Here is a 16,180-nt window from a genome sequence, read left to right as displayed (position 1 = left end):
CTTACACGCACGCACACACACACACACACACACACACACTAACACTCACACACACACACACGCACACGCACACGCACACTTCAACGGGAACCCTTTTCTAAAGCTTTCCATCAGCACGCCACAAAGGATTAACTAATAATTCCTCTACAACATCTAAAGATCTGGAAACACTCACATCTGCAGATATCGGGCTAATCTGGATGCTGGGATATTCACTTTTTTTTTTTTTTTTTTTGACCAGCCAGCATTTCCTTTACCTAATAATGCTCGTTTGGCTGGGACATGGACAGAGAGATGTGGAGGGGGGAAGGGTGTAGCTGAGCCAATGTGCCGCAGCCTGCAGAGATAAGCGCTCATTGTCGAGTGCACGGACGCCGAGCGGCGGCTGACCGCTATGAGCTGAGGCTCGACTGACAACGGAACAATAACACAACAGCACACGGCGGAGACATGTTGACATAGCAGGTCCAAAAGGTTTAATCTGCCTCGCTTCCTGTGGCGCTCCAAGGATGCCCGGCTGTAGGCCTGAAAAGAGCTGAACTGAAAGAGTGCGTTCTCTGCGGTGCCGCCTTTAGGGATAACTTTTTATGCACCCTCCTTTTCCCCCCGCCAAAGCCTGCACATCTCCACAGCATGGACAGCAGTTTGGTGTTTCTGTAATGCCTCTGCGCTGCGAGTTAGCTCATCGAGGCTCGTCGGAACTAAATGACAACGAACCGACGACGCAGGACTGCAAGTGTACAAATGTAACACACACACACACACACATACAACAGGGGTGTGGCTCGACGCGCTCATGTCGAGGGCTGGGTAGTTTGGCACGTTTACGGCACTCGGGAACTGGGAACAGGAAGCTTATAAAGTTTTCATAATAGGGGCTCCCAGAGGAGTTTTGGACCAGTCATCAAGATGCTATCGGCTCTGGAACAGCAGGCCAGGACCAAGACCAGGCCTGGGCCCAGGACCAGGCCCAGGACCAGGACCATGACCTGGACCAATATTTCTACAGTCTGCTCTTAACAACAGTGGCGTCCCAAGGCTCCTGCCTACTAACCAGCTCCTTGTTTTCCACCCTGGAACAAAAGCCATGTTTGTGTGGTGGAACATGGCGGTTAGATTCACATGATCCGTGTCTGATCACTGATGGAGACAATCGCTTCAGAAAGCAGCTCTTTCCCCACAGCTTAACAAGCAGTACAAATGTGTTATAAGAGGAGGATTTTTGACAGATGACTCATAACACTTTCATTGACCTGAGTTTCAAGCACTTTATTATCATTTGTGCAACAATCACAGTGACGCAGTTATTGGCAATGCATATCTCAGATGTCAGGCTTCCTCAGCACATGTTAAAAGTTAATAATCTCAGACTATTATTTTAAAAGCTCCCAGCTGATGGTAAATTTCCTTTAGTAGTTCATTTTACAGGCTACAGTGCTGCTAACTTGTACAATAACATGCTTCAGTTGTATATAGTAACATATTGTGTTACATGCCATTTCTTTTCATCAGGTTTATTATTATTAGTTTAGTAGTAATAATATTAATATTATGTTCTCTTCTCTCTCAGGGTCATTATAGCTTACAATATAATAATAAAAGTAATAATAAACATAGTACCGTGACAACCCTAGCACCCACAATGGTCATTAAGTATGTATAAATTAGGAAAATCATGCAAGCAAAAGCATTTAAGGGTTAAAATAATGTAAAGTAAAGAGTAAAAAGTAAATGAAATACTCCCAAAAAATAGGAAATGAAATAATGGTTCACAGTATAGCAAATTAATAAACTGAAAGTATACAGGAATGTGGTAATATAATGTATTTGAGTGAGAATTATAAACCACACTTCCATTCGCCGTGTCCAGTGTTAAAAGCCGACACACTCAATAGGTACGTAGCTGTCAATCCAGATCAACAGACTCCAGAAGCTGCTCCAGACAAATAAGATGTCAAAGTGAGTTTCAGTGAAGAAGGGTGCTCAGCAGCTGACTATTGCTGACATTTCAATGAGCACAATAGCAGACGGAAAAGGAGCGCCTGCTGACTACGTGAGCAGCAACAAAACAAAAAGTCAAGCAGTGTGGTCAAGCAAAAGATTCACTCTTCCACAAAGATTTCCTTCAGAGCAGAACCCCCCCCTCTCAAACGATGGCAACTGGCCCGCGCGCAAGTATACTGCTGTGGGAGGCAATTCTGACCGTTTTTCATTGTCCCCCCTTAGCAAGCACTAATGTGGAGTACAGGAAGAGGAGTGCAGAATGCGAGGTCGCCAAAAGTGTGTGACTGTGAGGGGGATGAGTGGTCACAGGTGAAGTGAGCTCGGACAGGCAGCGTGGCCGAGGAGACCGGGGTCACGGGATGGACCCACGTCTCTCTTGTTTTTTACTTTCAATGGAGAAAGTGGTGGCACCAGGGCAAACACTTTCTTTCAGCTGAGATCTCCGTTTGATCGATGTGCTAACTTGTACGCTACACAACAGGCAATTATTGATTGTCCAATATTTAACATTGCCTAAAACTACATGGCTTTAAACGCAAGTTGAAACAATACAAACGTCCAAAGATTTTGTATTTGTATTTTGTACGCATCTTTCCAATCTCTGAAATAAGTAACTAACTAAAAGGGTGGGGCTGCCTTGCTCATCAGCCACATTCTGAAAACAGACTTCAAAAGACACGTGACCAGGAGTAAATCATGACATGTTACTCATTTCGAGAGACAGTTGTTTATGAACATTGTGTGCCTTCCATGAGAAACAAAACAAAACAAAAATAAATATTGAGACGTCGCGGGGTGCGATTTCCAAGCAGGAATTTGCCAACGAGCAGCCCTCCCTCAAACAACAAATGCGCATAAAGGCATACTCTGGACTCAAATAGTTTGCACAGGCTGACTGAGCTGTGCGACAGGGAATGTTGCTTAAACAACAGCTGGGGAGGGGAAACCATCTGAGGCTCCTGCTGCTGACCGCCCCGCCCCCCCACTTCCATCACCTGCTCAGGGAGGAATCCTTGATGGGTTTCCGTGGGAAATACCAGACAGGGGCATCAGACAGCCGAACGCTTCATGCCTCCCATTCTGTTTTCCAGGCTGTGACATGAAGCATGCCGCCGTGTGAGTACGTGGTGACACAGGAAGTAAAAAGGTGTGCCCGACACAGTCACGGTGTGACCCGCTAGTGCGGGAAACAATGGCAAAGCTTTCATGGTAAGAATAGAGGACAGCTGCCGACCTCGTCACCTGCTGTCTCCGTTTGCGTCATACATAACTGCTCCGTGGCGGAGCGTGGCATCCAGGCGCTGTCCTGTTCAATATTTTGCTAATTACATAGAACAGTGGGTTTTGGGGACGGTCAAAACAAAAGCTTAATGCAGAGCACAATTTGTTTAAATATTTGTTTTCCTATGGCCAATGCTTTATTCACACCAAAACGCGACGACATTTATTGCGCGATGAAATGACATACAACGCCAATGCAAAGATGAGAATAAGAGCGTAGCCTAGAATCAATAGATCCAAGCTTCATTGAGAAAACGAGCATTATAAAAGTTGTCTGTCATATTGCGGAGAGAAATAACTAAACATGAGTTCAGACTTTTTACAAATGGGTATTATTATGTAGATATTTCGGCATCTTTTTTTAATCTGTTAACTGCAATTAAATCAATGCAATGTTCTTTAATTTGTTACAAATGACAATATTTTTTCCAATTCCTTTCAACCTTGACAAAAGCAGGGTAGAACAGATCCGCTCTTATCGTTGTAACATTTCATTTCACAATAAAAGCCTTTGATGTAAAATCTTCACATGAGAGTATTTTACATTTTGGCGTTGTTTATTCATCAGGTCCACTGGTGCATAAAGGCCTTCACATGCAGCGTAATTGTCGAATGATTCAGCGGTCTGTAGGAAACTAATCACGAGTGAGTCACCGTGAGCGGAATATTCCATCAATTAGAAACCAGAGTCACTAGTCAGCCTGTTGCCTCCAGTGAGGAGTATCCAGACAGCACTGAATCCATCGGAAGTGTGCTCAGCAGGGACGGCCACGATAAGCCGCGACTACCACTGATTGGCGAAACGCCAGGCTCAATCTGCTTAAATGCATCCGTCTCAACCCTGAAAGGAAAACGGCCTAATAGAGCGGACGGTGTGGTGCTCGGATGTGACTGGAACCTTTAGCTCTGGTACCAGCGCCCTCGCTGCAGAGAGCTCCCCCCCCCCACACTTGCTGCAGAACTTAGCGTCTCTCTCCGAACGAGCTTACCACGCTAACAATCGCCCCGGAGGGACGCCGCCCACAGATGTGAACGCTGATGATCTTGAGTGTTGATGATCCGAGATAAAACTGTACAGTGGCTCAGTGCTGCATGAGTGATCCTCGGCGAGAGAAGGGAAGGCGCGGAGAGGAGGGACGGGGCGGGGGATTGGTTACAATGAGCAGTGGCTGGACGGGGGCCGCTCCGAGACACTCGTTAGCACGGAGATCGCCTACGGATTCCCTCGGAAAGTGTGGTGCAGAGCTCACAGAACCATAAGATCATTGTTCTCGCTCCAAACCGGATCTTGGCAGAATGAACGGCTTTTGGGGGTGGGGTGAGGTGAGCGCAGAGGTCGGAGGCCTGTTGTACGTTCCCTCCCTCTTGTTCACCACCCACACTCAAACTTTACCCCTTGCCGACTAAATGGCTTTTGTTCTCTTGTTTTCCGCCTGTTGTTTTCTTATTTTCTCAATGAATTATTTGTTGGCTCTTTGCTTTTGTATGCTGAATATTTTAGGAAGCGCACATCTGTGCTCTCTGGATTCTTGGGTTCAGGTTGTGTAACTTGAAGATGTGGCTTTGGGTCCACGTGGGAGAGAGACCAAGACGTAGTCTGCAATTAATCAAGCGCCTGAAGAACAAGTGCAGTTGTTTCTACGTCTACGTTTTCTAAATGTAAAAACTCCCCCGTCGGTCGAGTCGAGGCAAGGCGGCTACACCACCATCATTCAAAGTTGTTTTCAAGATTCCATGCAGTCACAATTTTTATGTTAAGCAGTTGGTGCAACACGCTTATCTGCTTTATTTTTTTACGAGATGTCAGTATCCTTAAAGTGGAACTTTAACACATTTAAGTCTATTGACAGCGGGTCTTGGTCGGTATTACACATAGTTGTAGAGGCCTTTTGAGGCTCCAGAGGGAACTCCGCAAAATCGGATGAATTCCTCCTTGTGATAAGCAGCATTGTGGGTAATCTAGGCACCAGAGAGATTGAAAAGGGGGAACAATCTCTGGAATAAAATGGCAATGTTGCTGGTTTCAATGCGTCAATTTTGATACTCTGATAAGAAATTGGTCATACTGTGTTAAGGGAGAGCAATGCTAAATCAATCATGTGCGTTTAACTACAACGATTACAGACCGAAGGAAGCTTTACAATAAAGAACATCAGAGCGAATTTAATTGTTTAATCACTCCTGCTTCTTTTTTTCACTTTTTACAGTTTCAATTTTAAAAAATCACGAGGGACAACACTGTGAAGAATGTGGCCATGATACTGTAAACGTACAGTATGTATTTGTGTTTGTTGAAGTTAAAATATACAGTAATAAAATATATGTCCAAATCCAATAGTGGCTGTAGTTTTATTGTTTTTGGCATCTTTCCACAAAGTAGTAGTAGTAGAAGAAAATCCCACGTCACCACGCTCTGTGATTACCTCCTCGTAGAATCTCCTCGTTCCACATGGCTTCTCTTAAGGTTACCTTTTAAGCCTGGATAATGACCGCCGCATAAATATATTCATCTGACTTTGGAAGCGGAGCAGCCTTGTGAAAGGAAATGGCAGAGGAGATAACGTGGTCATTTTGGGAATGACTTAGAGGATGGGTTGAGAAATTGACAATTTAGTTTAATTACAACCCTAATGGCAAAAGATTCAGGAAATCCCTTAACACAGACGGGCTGCGGAACAGTTTTCTTTCTGTCATTTAGGTCAATGCGGAGGACAGAGTTTAAAAAAAAAAATACATTTAAAATACTATGCTGCTGTTTGGTGGACAGGCTTGTTTTGCAGCTAAAGGGTAACGTCACGACGTAATACTTAAGTCTCTGATCAGCTTTGAGGCTTCAGCCTGGCCGTTTTTGAGTGACCTGTTCCAACGATGACAAATGCCTGACAAACCACTGAGTCACCATGAAATCCACCCAAATGGCTTTCTCTACTGCTTTAAACGACACAGAGCCCAAGCGGGGGCCCCCACCACAAAGCCCCCTCTACTGGAGCTCAGACAAGGGTGGGGGGGCTAGCAACCGCGTTACAAACTCGTCGCCTATGTCTGGCATCCTGACAAATATTTGAGGCACTCACTTATCCCAAGTATGCCCTCGCACACATGTGGCAACGGTGGCTGTGTGCGCTGCGCTTCTCCTCCAGCGTGATTCACTGCAGGGCCTAAAAAACATGGACGGTCACGGGGCACGCATGATCTTTCCTGACAGGACCAAGGCGCTCCATTAATGCTCCTTGATATCAGACGTTTTTAAAAGCTCTTTAAGTATTCATTACCATTTCATGCAAGTGAGACTTTGGGACACAGAGGGAGAAGGCGCTCCGATGAAGGCTTTCCACATGACTTTTTTTCCACCGTTTGGCCTAAAAGCTGCTGGTGTCAGAGATCAATACTGTTCAGATCAATGGATTGCTTGTCTACCAAATTGTATTGTGGCAACCTCTAAAACGGCACAACAGTGCTATCAACTCCAGGTCAATCTCGACATATTTGAAACTACATGGCCCTTCACGCCACGTGGCCAGATGGTCTGGTTACAATCTGCCAACTCGATCTGTCCAGTCAGCTGAATGCACTCCTGACAGTGCTGGTGGGCTTTCTACAGCAGAGCTTTTGATCGTGGCTACAATGCAGCTTTTGGAATTTGCAGGGAAAAAAAAAGAAAGAAGGGGAGAGAAAAAGAGGTGAAGTGCACTGGCCTCCACTGGCAACTTGTGTTACTTGTTGCTAATTGGACTGTAAACAATGACCGGAAGAGGAAGTCTTGGCCATTATAACCATTATCCAGATATCTCCTGGATTTACCAGAACCCCAGTTAGATTAGTCATTGTCTCCGGAGGATAAATCGTCTCCAGACCGATGGGTTCCAAGATAGGAAACAGTTTAGCTGGGTCCTCCTGTTTCCAGTCCTTGTGCTAAGCTAAGCTTCTGTAAATGTAAATATAAAAAAAACAGCAATGAGAAGGGTACAAACCATTGCATCTCATTCAAAGTGAATGGGAGGATTTCTTCAAAATGCTGAGCTACTCTATTAATATAAGAAGACCATATGTCTTTTGGGTGGCATAGAAAAGAGCTTTCAGAGTGTAATGTCCTGTGACTCGTCATAAATAGTCAAAGTGACATTTGAATTCCATTAGGTTGGAAAGGCTCAAGTATCAAACTCCAGAGCGGGCTGAGGGAGTTGCAGCGAACTCATCTGAGCCCAAATCTAATTTGTGATTTCTGTTGACAGCCAGCGGTGTCCCGCATTATTTTAAGATGAACTTGAGATGGTGTTAAGAATTGTCGCAGATGATGCTGCGCTTTACCTCATTGTGCCTCAACAGCAAACGTCTCACTGGACACAGCTGCCTTTCTATGCCAATATAGGAGCCGAAGGTAAAATACACACACACCTTAAATCATCACTAATAACTGGTTCGGATGAGCACCAAGATCTCTGTGTCATGTTTGACCTGAAGCACTCTGAAACCCCCCCGTCTGCTGCCAGGTATAGAGCCGATCAGCCCCTCTTTTAGGAAATGAAGACGGAGCTCAATCTCCTTGGAGTCCTCACCACTAATAAGATGTTCACTTTGTCCTTTTAAGTTTGCGCGGGGAGATGAGATGATGTTGCCATCCCTAAAGCTTCGCCCGGTGCTGTCCGAGTCTGTAACTGCCAGGCTTGCACTAAATCATTTCCTCATTTTATTTATTTTTTAAGTTGAAAGCATCAAGGTCTAGGTCTCGCTCACTGACCGAGCCCCATCTATCACTTCTGCACTGTGCTGTTTTCAACCCATTTCGCACTGCACTCCCAGAAGACGCCGGTAACTCACATGTTAGTCCTCTATCTGACATTTAGTGTCTCTCTGCCTGGGATTCACCACAAACACACCTCCTGTCATGCGGCCTCGTTACGAACATGGACACCACTGCCTGTGCCGAGTATTATTTAAACTAGATGCTACAAGCTTGTTTTATTTAGACTGCCACATGTCGAGCAGGTGCATCCACAGCCTTCCGCCTCCACAGTAGCATGCTGCAGGCATGACATGGACCTGGAGGTGTGGAAACCTCCTAATTACAGGCTACCAGATGTAAGGCAAGGGAATGGGTGCCGAGCACCAGTGCTCCTGATTAACAGAGGGAGGTCTTACGGTAATAAGAACTAGTGGCATACCGATGTTATTTGCAGCACTATTATTTATCTTGTTCCAAAGCGATGACACAGAGCGAGAAACTCTCTAAAAATCTGCTTGTCTGCCAGGTCTCCGCCCAGATATCTCCTTTTCATCATAGCCATTAGTCATGAAATGAGTCAAATTCCATTTCACTGGTGTCTTCAATATAATTCAGACAAAAACAAAGATTAAAAGAATCCAGATGTAATTTCTGGGGCAAACCAGTTAAAAAGATTTGACCCTGTTTTTTTTTTTCATGAATGAAATTCTGTCCTAGGAAACTCTTAGGAAAGTCAAAAATCATGTCTGCTGTTTTAAAAATGCTTTTAGCCCAAGACTGGCTACCTTTAAAGCTGATTTCAATATTTTAGTTTGATATTAGGGCTCACTTGGGTCTGGTTCCTGCCATTATTCATCTTCAAAAATCCCTATGTGGCCTTAGCCTTAATGTTATTTTATCTTCACAAAGTTTCCTGGAACTGAGAAGTAACAGCTGAGGAAATTCTTATGAGATACGCCGATGCTACTGTATGCGTCTTCTGTCCACAATCATTACCACAGTCGATGTTACAAACGGTTTGGTCTGGAATAGGCTTTGATCAAACACCTGAGGTCGTCAGATGACTCTGCCTCGTGGCTATTTTTAGACGATAATTGCCCTTTTGTTGCGGCCTGGTAAACAAAAGATGAATCCGGAGCGATTATCTGGTTTTGACTCTCAGCGGGAGCGCAGCCTGCAGCTTTTTTCCTCTCCGAGCGACGGTGCGCTAGGCCACATGCAGTTCATCGCCTCCACCGCGTCGTTAATGAAACCCCTAATTATTTCACTGAGCCGACGGGCGTCCCCGATGTTTGATCGATGGCGCTCTCTTTTGACCTATTGATGTGCTCCGTCAGTATCCAGTGGAGGCACGAGCGGGAGAGCTGCCGCGGATAGAGACCATGTGACCATAGATAGAGATCATCAGACAGGAAGCCTCTCTTGTGCTGCCCTAAGCTCAGGCAGCCAGCACAGAGGCATCTTGGGGATTATCCTGTTGATCTAGAGTGGCCCAAACATCGACTGTAATGATGTCTTGTCAAAACAAACAAACCACTTTAGTCCTCTTTTCAGGAGGAGCGGTCGCTTCAAAACCCTCATTACTGTAAACGGGACAACAATTAACTTTTTTTCACATGAACCACCCCACCCTCTTGTCAGTTTATGGACAAGACCCGCTCCACAGCGAGACCTTTATGGTGCTTTTCATGTGGAGTTTTTGGCCAGCTTTGCTGCCCGGAGGCGGCTTCTAGTTTATGACCGGTGGTTCTCTCACATGGTAGTCTTATTGACATTTGAAGCACGCACATGCCATTGCTGTTTCTGGAACGTGAGCGCATCAGTGTGTCCTCAGCATCTGCTGTGGCTCACTCGGAGCGAAAGAAGAAGAAAAAAAGAAATGATCGAAGCAGGACAGGGTGCTGAATCCTTCTCTGTGTCAAGTTAAAACAGGATCTCTGTCTCAAGAGAGGTACCGTACCGCTCGGCCTGTTTTTCTGAACACTACGGAGCTTTCTTCACAGCCCTGACCTCGGCCAACTCATCAACAAGGGGTCCCTTTTTATCTCTCAGGGAAAACAGGTGGTTGTGATTGTTAGTCAGCGCACATATGACGAGGAGGCTCCTGCCTCCATGTGTTTTCTGTTTGGAATGCCGCATTTGCTAACTCAGGTTTGGGAGGGACGCGGCAGATATTTTCGGGCTACGCCTGAGACGCGGCTCGAAAAACACCACCGCCCACTCCTGCTCAGCTGTTTCAGGTCCATTCCACAGTGAGGGCCATGTGCCACTTTGACTTTATCCCATGGAGGAACGCTGGTTGCGCAGACAGCCCACATGGCTGACTGGAGAGATTCAAAGAATATATTCGAAAAGGGTGTAAAGTAAACTTTTTTTTTCTTCTGACTTTTATACGGTATAACTGACTGAAAATATCACAGTATACAGTAATATTTTCATCTTTACTATAATCAAGTCAGTTGTAATGACCCTTAAAAGGAACAGAAGTATGAAACGGATAAAAACATAGCACCTATCTTATAACACTGTAGCATGTTAAATTAACTACTAAATAGCACCGGGCCCTCTTCGTGTGGATAATCAAATGTAAACAGTACGACAACAGTCTCTTCCCCCCCTGGTGCACCGTTACAACCCAAAATTACACAACTCTCGTTTAGGCAATGAGCCCATGGTAACTGCAGAGCTCCTTCCCTGCTGTTCCATTGGAGCTGAGACCAAAATGCCAGCCATGATAAATGTGTTACACCACTGACACCTCTCACCCAGGGGTAGGGTGGGGGGCGTCTGGAGACGAGAACTCCTGACTTGTAACAAACAAAATGCTTGGCAGCGAGGGACTCCTGTCTGTTCGTCCGTCCCCGTTTTTGGTCTGCCATTTACCGTCTCTGCAGTCAAATGTCAAGACTGTATGTGACTTGCCCGCGGGGGCCGTGCATGCCATTCAGAGTGCTCTGAACATTTGCTGCTCGCAAGCTTTGGGTGGGGAGGGAAACATCTGACAACATGCACCTCCTTAGGGAGCCACTATCCACAGTTATCCTAGAGGGGGGAGAGAGGGGGTCTATGCCACACATGCAAAACAATGAGGGAAGTGGCGATGCTCGGCTCTTGATGGAGACAAATGTTTGAATAGCCTGCTGGGCAACGTCACCCGATGAGCACCCCAGTTATGTGTTGGTTAGAGGATGCTCAAAGCTCTCCAAAGTGATGCAATGGCTTATCAGCAGAGAGCACAGGGGAGGCTCCACAGCTATCTAGCGGGACGACTTTCAAGCCTTTATCTTATCCATTCAGATGAAGCGGGGGCTCGAATTGGATTAGGCGGACAGCCATGAGTGAAAACAGAGATAATGTCAAAAAATGTCAATCATTCAGGTAAAGAAAGTGTGAAAGCTGATCAATCTTTTTCAGGAATGTATTAAACGTTTTCCTATGTTGTTGATCCAAAGAATTTCCCCAAAACGGCAGCAATCGCTCTGACGAGTATCGCTGTCCACAGGTGTTTCTTATAAGAGAGCAGTGATCTCAAAGTTTATATTTGCTCTGAACTAATCCAGCGTGAGCATCTTCCAAGTTCCCACATATCTTGGCCATGCTCTTGGCGAAGGGGGTTCTGGCAGACATCCTCTTGAAGTACATGTACTGCTTTCTCTGGAATAGTTTAAGGGAAACAGCTCAGGTGAAGCCAACAATGGAAAATGTCAATGCATTCCAGTAGATCAGATTGGAAAGTCTCTGCTGTGCTTAAAATAACAACAGGCCCTCGTCTTTCGCTACGCCGACAGATGACCGGGGTTGATATTTGCGGTCCGTGTTCAGCCGTCACTCGGGAGGGCCGGGGTTGCGCGGCCATTAACCCGATCGGCACCGATAAATGTCACATATATTTAAATAACAAGCACATCTCACAAGACAGAGAAGAAGAAGCAAAGACGGACGGCCCGCTCCGTCCTCAGAGTTCCTTACTCGCTTTGTGAAACATCAGGAGCTGAATCTGGAGTGGAGCTCTTCCATAGCACTAGACAAATTCCAATTACAGTCAGCACCTATTAGCGTCAGCACCAAGTAGTAAATCACCATGCGGCTTGTGGCCAGCTTTAGTTTAGCCAGATTTGTCCTGTTACTAAAGACAGTGGCCACGCTGGCTGGGAGCCAGTCGGACCACATGGCTGAGCCCTGTCCAGGCGAGACAAAAGACATTCTTAAATCTTCACCAGCTCACTGCACCACCCCCTCACCCCCTCCGCATTGAAAATGCCAATTGTGCTGCTGCGATGTCACAGATTTACCAAAGGGGGAACATCATTAAGAGTACTGACTTTGAAATGTATCGCTTGGGAAAAAAAGAGAACAAAAAAAGCACACAGCCTGGAGGTGAGTCGAGAGAGACACGGCAACAGATTTCAAACAAGCTCCGCTGCTCGCTCCTAATTAAAGCAAAGAGAATAAGCCAAATGACACACGTGAGAGATCACAGGAGGTTCTTGTGTCTACGCTTCTCTCTGATCTGTCTGTTCTCTCACACCTTGTTTAATGTGCGTCCAAGTGGCTGTAAGGGCACAATTAACACATTTCACCCAAACCTGTTCTGGTAAAACTATTACCGAAGCACCTTTACTCGTGCACGAGCAGGAAAAGAGTGCAAAGTTTCTAATGCTTTTTTAAAAAAAAATTTTTTTAAAGATCTTGAAAACATTTCTTACACTTAAATTAAAATTAAACTAAATATAATGTCGAATTACAAAAGCCACAGCCCACCATGCAGGACTTCAGTTGAGACCATTAAATATATGGCCAGGTACTGTCTGTAATTTAGCATACAACTTGAAGCTGAATCTATCAAAATATGCTCTATATTTAAATTGTAGATTTACAAGTTCTTGGATTTAAAAAAAGGAAACTACTGTAATAGCTTGAGAGTAGCTGAAGAAACAGCAAAGAGAAGTAAAACCATCCTGGTTTATCGAAGAAATCTCAACACAGCACAGCAACAAGTGGCTTCATAGGGTCGTTTCTGTTACGACTACAGCATGATTATATAGTAAATATTTAGTAACATGGTAAAAACATTTAACTTTGCTTTCACTCGAAAGGTCGTCAAAAACTCATCACGTAACTTGAAGTTGAAAGTATCCGGGACTTTCGTCTCGCGTGTTAAAACGTTCACGAAGTGCTCTGATCTCACAGGTGCGCGTGTATCGCTCGCCGCGACGGGGCCGAGAGACAGGGGGAACACGGGCTCTTTTAGGGGGGACTGCCGAAACCAATTGATTTTCTGGAGACTTTTTCTATTTACGAGCTCTGCTCCGGTGCGGGTTTGAAAGGGTCCAGCAGCGGCGACGGGAGGAGGAGGAGTAGGAGGGCAGAGGACGCTCACTGGCCCGGCCGCCTGGCTCCTCCCGCGGACAGCCTGCTTTATTCCGCCGCAGGAAAAACCGTTATCTCGCATCACTGCCTCCTACATCTCTGCCACTACCGCGACTCCAAAAAAAAAACCACACACAAAAAAACCACACGTTAAATAGTTAACAGCGCGGACAAAAATATGAAATAAACCGCCTTAATTCATACTTAATTCACAAACATAAAGTCTCTCTCCGAACTTGAGAGGGGTGAAACTTTTTCCAGAGTGAGGCGTCCGGAGCGGACTCCGGAACACGCCGCGGACCGAGCCGTTGGCTCCGCTCGTCTCGCTGGTGCTAATGTGCGGCTACATCCACACACTTTGTTTCCCGGGAACATTACCGCCGCTTTACTCCGACTGGAGCGGCGAGGGAGAAGGATGCGTTGGGGAAACAATAGCCGCCGATAACCCGCCGCTCGACCCGTACATTCGCCCGTCACGTTGACAGTGCGTGAAGTTGTATCAAAAATGGCGACTATATTTGCCATTTCTAAACAGAATTAAATACTCTCTTCACTTTCACGTCGGGGAGACGGGTCTCGCTGTCAGTGTGGCGTGAGTTTACCGTGAGTTGCGTCCAGATAGTGTTACTTCTGAGGCGGAATCTATTTTTCGCCCGACGCTGCTGTGAAATATCGAGCAAACAGACGCAGAAGTATCTGCCTTTTGACGGCCACGTCCCTCGGAAGAGAGAAAACGGGGAAAGAAGAGTCAGTTCGCGTGATTTGTTGTACTTACAGTGAGTTGAGAGGAGAGTCAGGAGGCAAGCCAGACGTGTTTTCGCCATCTTGGAGTCGATGCAATGCTCTGTTTGACTGGCCGTACATGCGCAAAGTAGCCTAAAGAAGCTTTGGTGTGCACGGGTGAGGGAGAGAGACATAGGCGAGAGTGGGAGGGATGGAGGGAGAGAGAGGGGAGGGAAGAGAGGAGAGGAGAGGGAAGGGGTGGGGGCATGTATTATATTAGGTTTCCATAGCTACCGAAAGCATCACTCACACAGACTATAATTTATAGTTGACACGATGGGAGGCTTTTACTACTGTGGCCTTATACTGTAGGGAGGCAGCTGAGAGCGTTCAGCCTTTCATGTGTTGTGAGACGGAAGAGAGATGAGCAGCAAAGTACATTTAAAAGACCACATTCCCACTATTCCTCAGTGAAATTAAGGGGATGGAGTGAGTAGGACAACACGGTTAAAAATAATAGCAGGCCGATGTATTCCCATGAAACCTCCCCAGTGGATTTTTTTTTTACATTTGGACAATTCTTTTTTTGTAAGTTTTCTGAAATGCTGTGGAAATTAAATACATTATTTCATTGGCGTACATTTCACGAACATTGGCTAAAGCCAGGTTTAAATGTCTTGTTTCATTTTGTTGAATTATTGTATATGTTGAGTAGACCGTTTTTCACAGAGGGCATTTTTATTATCTCCTTGTATCACTCCATGAATTAGAACATAGTGTCAACAGCTAAAAAAGTTATATAAATCAGGCCATAACTGTATGAACAAACTCTCTGTAAAAAAACGTCGGAATGCAGGTTGGATTAGAACGAGGACGTTTGTTGGATGTAAGAGCTCCTGAAGTGGAGATTTGTGGCTCAGAGAAAAAAACACATTTTGAGAAAACAACATTTAAAGATATGAAATGACATACATTTTGTATAGCCACTCCAAGTGAATAGGAGGAAAACAAATGTAACTAACTTACATCACCATGAAACTTACACAGTTGTTTACTTCCATGAAGACAATACTTTGTTGTATTACAAGTTTTCTTAATTCTATGTTTTAATGTGTAAATGGGGCCTTGTCTGTGGTAATTTGCCAATTTCCAGACCAGATTTCCAGACCAGACATCTGAAGATTGAATAAAGCCAGGTTCAAAATTAAGTCAAAGGTTTTTTAAGAGGGAATTTTGGATGTCTCTTTGTATCGATCCATACTGTCCATAGTCATAAAAAAAAAATGGTTTATCAATGTAAAGAAAATAAGAACAAACCCTTATTTAAAAGCTTTCAGAGAGAAAGACCTTTGAAGAGATGTATTGTAAAAGGACCTACACTACTAACTTCTGCCTTTTAGGCCATTCAAGCGTCCATGGACGTGTGCTGTGATAAAAGTAGTCCGGCATCCTGTCACCATTGTGAACAATTGGCAGGCTTTCAATAAAATATTCACTCACTATTTTTCACTGTCCCAACCCATCGACAGGAACAGCAGCCCCGTCAGACCAGAGCTCTATTCCCCTTTTTCACAGGCATTCTGTAAAGTCCACTGTTTGTCGGAGTGAATATGGTCTGCTCCACAGGCCTTCACTTCCAGCGGCATCGCGTTGCTTTATATCAAAAGGTTTTTGTCCTCTCTGATCCCCCCAGTCCAACTCTGTGATGACAGCTGATGCAGCGCGGAATAGAAATGCTAGTCCAACCATATCTTTGACATCCTATCCGAACCTCCTTAACAGTTCCACAAAAGGCACAACAAGGTTTCACATCCCCTCATCTGTGCTGTGTATAAATGTAATCTCCTTTACTGTTGGGCATGACCAGTAGGTGTACTGGATCCCTGCAGTATTTATAAACAGTCAAAATCTTCGATGATTGCACTCACTGCATACTTCCTTAATGTGGTAATTATGTCTAAATATAGAGCTATGTCTAATTATGCTAGCATGCGTATGAATTGTATTACATAACGCATGTAAATCTGCAAGATTCTAATATGAATCAGGTGTAGTTATTTTAACCACACGGTTGCCTTG

At 45.1% G+C, this 16,180-nt stretch overlaps 1 protein-coding gene across 1 annotated transcript in view; it reads right to left on the bottom strand.

Annotated features, from left to right (window-relative positions):
• Positions 1-14,242, bottom strand: part of LOC137802986 (junctional adhesion molecule 3B-like) — a 33,366-nt gene extending 19,124 nt beyond the window's left edge. Inside the window, 2 exon segments of the mRNA XM_068601223.1 lie at positions 14,154-14,220; positions 14,222-14,242. Of these exon segments, the coding sequence (XP_068457324.1) occupies positions 14,154-14,220; positions 14,222-14,242 (88 nt within the window).
• Positions 14,243-16,180: the final 1,938 nt, after the last annotated feature.

This window comes from Clinocottus analis, unplaced genomic scaffold (assembly GCF_023055335.1).
Source record: "Clinocottus analis isolate CAN_PGR_092001 unplaced genomic scaffold, fCliAna1.0.p SCAF_5, whole genome shotgun sequence".
In the NCBI taxonomy this organism is placed as follows: domain Eukaryota; kingdom Metazoa; phylum Chordata; class Actinopteri; order Perciformes; family Cottidae; genus Clinocottus; species Clinocottus analis.
This window is presented reverse-complemented; position numbering and strand designations above follow the sequence as displayed.